Below are 7,303 nucleotides of genomic sequence, written 5' to 3' on the forward strand. Positions count from 1 at the left end.
ACAGACATCATTTTAAAAAGACTCAAATCACTAGTCAGCAGGTAGTCTAGCTGGCCACAAAGCCTCGTTACAAACTCTGGCAATCCTTCCATTCTCTAAAATTCTGTACCCCAAACACATGATTCTGTTCCTTCCCCTCGGATTGATAAAAGCTTGAATTCTTACAATCTGCGGGAGGCCGGAAGAGTAAACCTCATTAAATCGGCCGCGTTTTCCCGCCAAGGCCGCAGGGCTAGCAGCCCGGGCCTCGTAAGGAGACGGCGCAGTCGCACTGTGCACGCACGCCGGGCCCCAGACACTTAGATCCCCGCAACGGGGGCGAAGGGCTCAGCGGCTCTCGGGCCGCGTGGTTTTCCATAGGGTACTGGAGTAGGGTGACCTCGGAAATGGAGACTCAGCAGCGCACGGGGGAGGGGCGGGAGGCGCCAAAAGAAAGGGAAAAGGCCTTTCTCCCGGCCAACGCGCGGTCACGCGGCTTTCTCCCGACGTGGGCGCTTCCCATTGGTCGAGCTGCCACTGACGTGCCCCAGTTGCCTGGCGCGAACCGCGGAGGGGGCGGTGCTGCGTTGGAAGTCGGTGCGGCGCGCGCGCGCTCCCGCGGCTCGACCAATCCTTACGCTCCGCTCTCGGCCCGCCAACCCTCCCGTCCAATCGAGCTCCGCGTAGGCACAACTCCGCCCCCGGTGGGCGGGCAGCGCGCGGAAAGGGCGTCACGTGATGACTAGCCCCGCCTCTTCCTCTCGGTCCCATATTGAACTCGAGTTGGAAGAGGCGAGTCCGGTCTCAAAATGGAGGTAAAACCGCCGCCCGGTCGCCCCCAGCCTGACTCCGGCCGTCGCCGCCGCCGCCGGGGGGAGGAGGTATTAGGGGGAGAGCGGGGGGTTGCTGGGTAGTTGCCGGCGTGGGGGGGGCTTTGGCTCGATGGGAGCGGGGAGGCCGGAGGGAACCGGGACGATCGTCCCGCGCTCTGCGCTGAGAGGGCGGTGGGGGGGAGGGGAAGCGGGCCGGGCGGCCTCATGGAGGCCCTCGATCGGCCTGGCCCTCTCGGTCGGCCGCCCCAGCGGCCCTCGGAGACCGTGGCGCGGCCGGGGAGGGGGGTCGGCGGCCTGGAGGGGAGCCCGCGGCCTAATGCGGCCTGGCTGGCGAGGCCGCGGCCGGCATGGCGGGCCTCCGCGGGAGCGGTTGGGAGGAGGCGGTGGGGGAGGGGAGGCGCACATCCGGGCGAGCGAGCAGCAGGCGGGCGGCGGCCACATTGACATTGATCCGCTGGCGCGTTACGAAATGGCGCATTGGCCCGCAATGGCCGCCGCCTGCTTTACGCCGCCGGGGAGTGCGTGGGATTGGAGGGAGCGGCGAGAGAGGCGGCCGGGCAGAAAATGCCGCCGATGGCCTCGGGGCGCGGTGCTTTGCGCTGGGGTGCTGCCGGCGCGGAAGCGGGCTTTCGGGCCTCCTCGGTGATGACGATTCGCGCAGTTCTTTTGCCGGATTCTCTCCGCGCTCGTTTGGGGGTGCATTACTGAAAAGCTTGCCGCTTTAAGGTGCTTCCTAACCCGCTCCTTTTCGCTCAAGTATTTGGAAGGAAAGTACTTATAGGGTCTTGGCGGTTGAAGTTTTAATTGCTTCAGGATTTGCGTGTAGGTAATGTGTTTATTTGGAGCTGTTAATACTTAATCTAATTTCTTATTCTTTGGATTGGTGCCGTTGTGGTTTCCTGGATTTTGGTTTTGGAGAACTGCGACCACAGTCGGGAATTTCACGATTGCGGGGATTTTGTGTGTACAGAGATGTTATTTTTGTGTATTGTCGAATGCATTTATCTGAGGCTTGACTAAATGGGACTAAGTGAATTGATGCTTTGGGCAGTTGATCATTTAACGTGTTTGTAATATGTAACACCTTTGTCACTGAATGCTTTAACACCTCTATTTCTAGAAGATTGAAGACGTTTTTTAAATGTGAATGAGTCTCTTTTAAGGATTTGTGTTTTGTCTTAATGCGTTCATTAAAAGCAGGTCACTTGAATTTAAAACCATGAAAATGAAAAATTCATACTAGCTATTTTCTAAGTAGATTACGGTTTTGTGCTTAATTCCTCTGGCAGACGGTATTATACTTTACGGTGACGTAAATTCCAATTATATGCATGTGTATGTAGTGTTTGAAATCATTTTACTATATGTTTTAAGTGGGCATACAGCAAGTTCAATTGATTACAGAAAGCGAAGTCCTGCAACTGGGTGTGATGATGCACGCCTGTTACCCTAGCACGTGCAAGGCTGAGGTGTAGGAGGGCTGCCTCAAGTTCATTCTAGCGTGCTCATCAGCACCTAGCTCTCAGCACTACGGGGTTTAACCCATAGAGGTGTTTTTTGTTCTTTATGGGATGTCTGTTTTGCTTAGGAATGTCTTTTAAATAACCGATTTGCTGGAAATCTGAATTTTTCCGAATTTGCCACACAAACCTATTAAGTTGCATTTTGTAGATTGTGTTTTAAAATGAAGGGTTTGTTGGTGTTGCAGACTGAGGATAGTGGCAATGGCCATGGGTGGATGATGCTGACTTTTCGGGTCGTGGCCCCCCCATGCATGACTTGTTACAAACATCTGAAATACATTCCTTTTAGTTGTAGCAGTCAAAAGAGTTTTGTTTTTTAATTCTGGGGTTCAGTTGAGTTAATAATGTTTTAAAATGACCCCAGGTACCATTGTAGTGGGGTTTTTTTATTTTTAAGACAGTCCACCCACTATGTATTTTATACTGGCTTTGAACTGGATATGTGACCCAAGCTAGCCTCTGCTTCAAACGCTGAAATTAACTGGTGTGTACTATCATGCCCAGCGTAGAGCAGATTTATTTAGTTGGGATATTAATGTTAAAAATTTTGAGACTCACGTGACATAAAATTTGCTTCAAGAAAAAAATAAAACTGTGCTGATCTTTTTTTCTCAGGGCCATGATCCAAAGGAACCAGAACAGTTGAGGAAACTGTTTATTGGTGGTCTGAGCTTTGAAACCACAGATGATAGCTTAAGAGAACATTTTGAGAAATGGGGCACACTTACAGACTGTGTGGTGAGTTCTTGGTGAAAGGGTGGTCTTAGGAACAGGTGGGAACCTATAGGACTATGTAAATACTTCTGTTCCTTTATTTTGTAGGTAATGAGAGATCCCCAAACAAAACGTTCCAGGGGCTTTGGTTTTGTGACCTACTCTTGTGTTGAAGAGGTGGATGCTGCAATGTGTGCTCGGCCACACAAAGTTGATGGGCGTGTGGTGGAACCAAAGAGAGCCGTTTCTAGAGAGGTATTTTAATAACATGTTGTATGACTTATGGGGCTGTAAGAGTTTGGTTTTTTTGACTTAAAATTATTTTGTTTGCAGGATTCTGTAAAACCTGGTGCCCATTTAACAGTGAAGAAAATCTTTGTTGGTGGTATTAAAGAGGACACAGAAGAGTATAACCTGAGAGACTACTTTGAAAAGTATGGCAAGATTGAAACCATAGAAGTTATGGAAGACAGGCAGAGTGGGAAAAAGAGAGGATTTGCTTTTGTGACTTTTGATGACCACGACACAGTTGATAAAATTGTTGGTAAGTAACAATTAGTTGCTGCATGAATGATTTCTGTTTTCAACTGGATCCACTAATGTGTTTATACTTTGAAAAGTGTAGAAGGATGTAATTTTAGTTTTTATGAGTCATCTAGAGCAGTGCTTCGCAACCTTCTAATGTTGTGACCCTTTAATACAGTTCCTCATGTTGTGATGACCCCAAGTATAAAATTATTTTTATTGCTACTTCATAACTGTAAATCTGTTACTGTTATGAATCAAAACATAGAGATCCAATGTGATTCGCATCTCAGTTAAGGAGCATTTCTTCACCGGGTGATGGCACACCCAGAGGCTGAGGCAGGTGGATCTCTGAATTGGAGGCCAACCTGGTCTACAGAGTGAGTTCTAAGACAGTGTGGGCTGTTAACACAGAGGAACCCTGTCTTGAGAAACAAACAAAATCATTTCTTCCCCATATATCCTCTCTCCTTCTCAGTCTGCCAATTTAATAGTATTTTAGTTACTTGCATGGTAACAAAGGGTTTTACTTACATGATTTTCCAAACAAAAATAACTTTGTTTTGTCTTTTACTTAAAAACTTATAGTTCAGAAATATCACACTATTAATGGGCATAATTGTGAAGTGAAAAAGGCCCTTTCGAAACAAGAGATGCAGTCTGCTGGATCACAGAGAGGTAAGTAGGATTATATACACATAAATAAAATATGAACAATAGTAGAAAGATTTTTAAATTTCTACTTTGACCTGTGTTACAGGCCGTGGTGGTGGATCTGGCAATTTTATGGGTCGTGGAGGGAACTTTGGAGGTGGTGGAGGTAATTTTGGTCGTGGTGGAAACTTTGGTGGAAGAGGTAAGGTACATTTTAAGTGCTAATGCATCAGAAATTTATTAGTAAGTTCAAGGTATAGTGTTAATTCGACCTTTGATTTTTTTTTTTTCCTTAGGAGGCTATGGTGGTGGAGGTGGTGGCAGCAGAGGTAGTTATGGAGGTGGTGATGGTGGATATAATGGATTTGGAGGTGATGGTGAGTATGTAAAGATTTTGGTCTTTAATTTCTGCATTGCCAGGAATCAGACACATGACCTCATGCTATGCAGTAAAACTTAGATATGGCAGATGTTTACTGGGTTATCAGTCAGTAAAAGTGTCATGCCTTCCACATTAAAAATTTACCACAAAAGAAGCCTCTCTGCCAAGTAAAATGTTAACTTAAGTTGTCTTAAGTCAGTATGATTTATTTGTACCAGCAGTTGAGCTAAAATGAAAATTTTTTAAGTGAAAACTGACTTGCTAAAAAAACATAAGACTCATTTTAGGATTTCAGCAACCAGCCAGGCGGTGGTGGCGCACGCCTTTAATCCCAGCACTTGGTAGGCAGAGGCAGGCAGATCTCTGTGAGTTCAAGACCAGCCTGGTCTACAGAGCTAGTTCCAGGACAGGCTCCAAAATCACAGAGAAACCCTGTCTCAACCCCCCCCTCCAAAAAAAAAAAGATTTCAGCCACCAGGATTGCTTGGCTCTGACTAGATTTTAGAGTGTTAATCAGTTCAGTGGCACATTCCCAGTGACAGTGTGGTAGAAACCAGAAGTGTTTGAGCCCTCCCTCTACATTTGTCTTTGTGTGGCTTTTTTTTTAGGTGGCAACTATGGTGGTGGTCCTGGTTACAGCAGTAGAGGAGGCTATGGTGGTGGTGGGCCAGGCTATGGAAACCAAGGTGGATATGGTGGTGGTGGAGGAGGAGGATATGACGGTTACAATGAAGGAGGAAATTTTGGTGGAGGTAAGTTACAGAAGTTTGAAATAAACAGAAATGACCATCTAAGTTAATTCTCTGCAATACTCAAACATTCTTAAGGATAGACGGGAAAGAAATTTTAATTGTTAATAGCTAAAATAAAAACAAGCTCATCGGGCTGGAGAAGGTAGCTCAGAGGTTAAGAGAACTGACTGCTGTTCCGGAGGTCCCGAGTTCAATTCCCAGCAAGCACATGATAATTCATACCCATCTATAATGATATCTGGTGCTCAGAACACTATATACATAATAAATAAATAATAAAAACAAGCTCATCCATGTAAACTTAGCTGACAGGCCATGCCCATTATTTTTAAGTTGTGGGAAAAAGGGTACTGCATACATTTCACAATTAGAAAACAATTTTTAAGATAATGCATGTAGGGAAATTTCGGTTCCAAATCAGTCTGGATAGCATAGAATAAGGTTTCTAGTGTACAGTTGAATGCTGTTGAGGCATATTTACAGTTTTTTATGATCGTAACTATTCCCAAAACTTTGTCATAATAAATAGGATATTATTTTAAAGAGGTACTATATTATAACCCAACTAGCCTTAAATATGTATTGGACTATGGCTTTGAAACTTTGCACCCACCTCCCGACCACACCACGCAAATTTGATCTTTAAAATTTTTTTTTTGCAGTTTATAAGAGGAACTTTAATATATAGTAAAATGGACATGTAAAAGTAAATTACATGGGGAGACTTAGAATGGAGTGTGCAAAATGTTTGAATACTTAGGTGAATAGGGTGCTGTATCAGCTCTTGGAATACTTTGGGTGTGTTACTCTATTATGTATTTGTAATGTACTAACATACTACATACTGTACCATGGGTTTTCCATAATTATTACAGGTAAAGCTTTGGTAGAGAACTGTTGAACCTAACTTGTAATGTGAGTGCTGATACTTTAAATTGCTGCTTTAAAAGGTGCATTGTATCAGAATCACATTGACAGTTTAGATGATTTAAATAAGGTCAAAACATGCTGAAATTTAATGAGCTTCTTAGAAATGTACTCTTGAATGTTTCACTTACTAAGCCCCAAATCTATATTAGCTCACTTAGGCTTCTGGTAAATGGAGTTTAGTACCTAAGGTTGATGTTAATGCTTGCATTAAAAAATACATGATTGTACAAATTATTATGGTAAACTACAAATAAAATCTTTGTGATTTCAGGTAACTATGGTGGTGGGAACTATAATGACTTTGGAAATTATAGTGGACAACAGCAATCAAATTATGGACCCATGAAAGGGGGCAGTTTTGGTGGAAGAAGCTCAGGCAGTCCCTATGGTGGTAAGTCCTTTTTAGTTAGAATTCTTGAGAGCCATCTTGGTTTAACATTTTATGTGTATTTAGAACTGTTTGTGTTATTTTCCAGGTGGCTATGGATCAGGTGGTGGAAGTGGTGGATATGGTAGCAGAAGGTTTTAAAAAAACAGCAGAAAAGGGTAGGTATCCTTATTTTTTTTTAAATTATGATGATAAAAGATTATATGGACTGTTCACTGAGTGTAATAATTTTTTTATCCTGTATTATTCAACAGGCTACAGTTCTTAGCAGGAGAGAGAGCGAGGAGTTGTCAGGAAAGCTGCAGGTTACTTTGAGACAGTCGTCCTAAATGCATTAGAGGAACTGTAAAAATCTGCCACAGAAGGAGCGATGATCCATAGTCAGAAAAGTTACCGCAGCTTAAACAGGAGGCCCTTCTTGTTCAGGACTGTCAGAGCCACAGTTTGCAAAAAGTGCAGCTATTGATTAATGCAATGTAGTGTCAATTAGATGTACATTCCTGAGGTCTTTTATCTGTTGTAGCTTTGTCTTTCTTTTTCTTTTCATTACATCAGGTATATTGCCCTGTAAATTGTGGTAGTGGTACCAGGAATAAAAAATTAAGGAATTTTTAACTTTTCAA

The 7,303-nt window shown here is 44.0% G+C and overlaps 1 protein-coding gene across 2 annotated transcripts; it reads left to right on the forward strand.

Moving 5' to 3' along the window:
* Nucleotides 1-712: 712 nt before the first annotated feature.
* Nucleotides 713-7,303, forward strand: LOC121439081 (heterogeneous nuclear ribonucleoprotein A3). 2 transcript variants are annotated; one of them, XM_041639579.1, is made up of 11 exons: nt 713-860; nt 2,951-3,073; nt 3,158-3,304; nt 3,383-3,593; nt 4,163-4,252; nt 4,335-4,430; nt 4,525-4,605; nt 5,219-5,362; nt 6,564-6,683; nt 6,769-6,838; nt 6,935-7,303. In XM_041639579.1, exons 1-10 carry the CDS (start codon nt 789-791, stop codon nt 6,819-6,821), a joined length of 1,137 nt encoding a protein of 378 aa, XP_041495513.1. In that variant the 5' UTR covers nt 713-788; the 3' UTR covers nt 6,822-6,838; nt 6,935-7,303. The 2 variants fall into 2 exon arrangements, with proteins under 2 accessions (XP_041495513.1, XP_041495514.1); XM_041639580.1 differs by having other exon boundaries at nt 727-794.

The sequence above is a fragment of the Microtus oregoni genome, unplaced genomic scaffold, assembly GCF_018167655.1.
Source record: "Microtus oregoni isolate MIOR12 unplaced genomic scaffold, Mior012 000060F_001, whole genome shotgun sequence".
Classification (NCBI taxonomy): domain Eukaryota; kingdom Metazoa; phylum Chordata; class Mammalia; order Rodentia; family Cricetidae; genus Microtus; species Microtus oregoni.

Coding starts and splice junctions, on each gene's coding strand:
- LOC121439081 (XM_041639579.1), top strand. CDS start 789: ATGGAGGTAAAACCGCCGCCCGGTCGCCCCCAGCCTGACTCCGGCCGT. Junction 3,305..3,382: donor AGAGAGCCGTTTCTAGAGAG/GTATTTTAATAA, acceptor TTTTGTTTGCAG/GATTCTGTAAAACCTGGTGC. Junction 4,253..4,334: donor GTCTGCTGGATCACAGAGAG/GTAAGTAGGATT, acceptor CCTGTGTTACAG/GCCGTGGTGGTGGATCTGGC.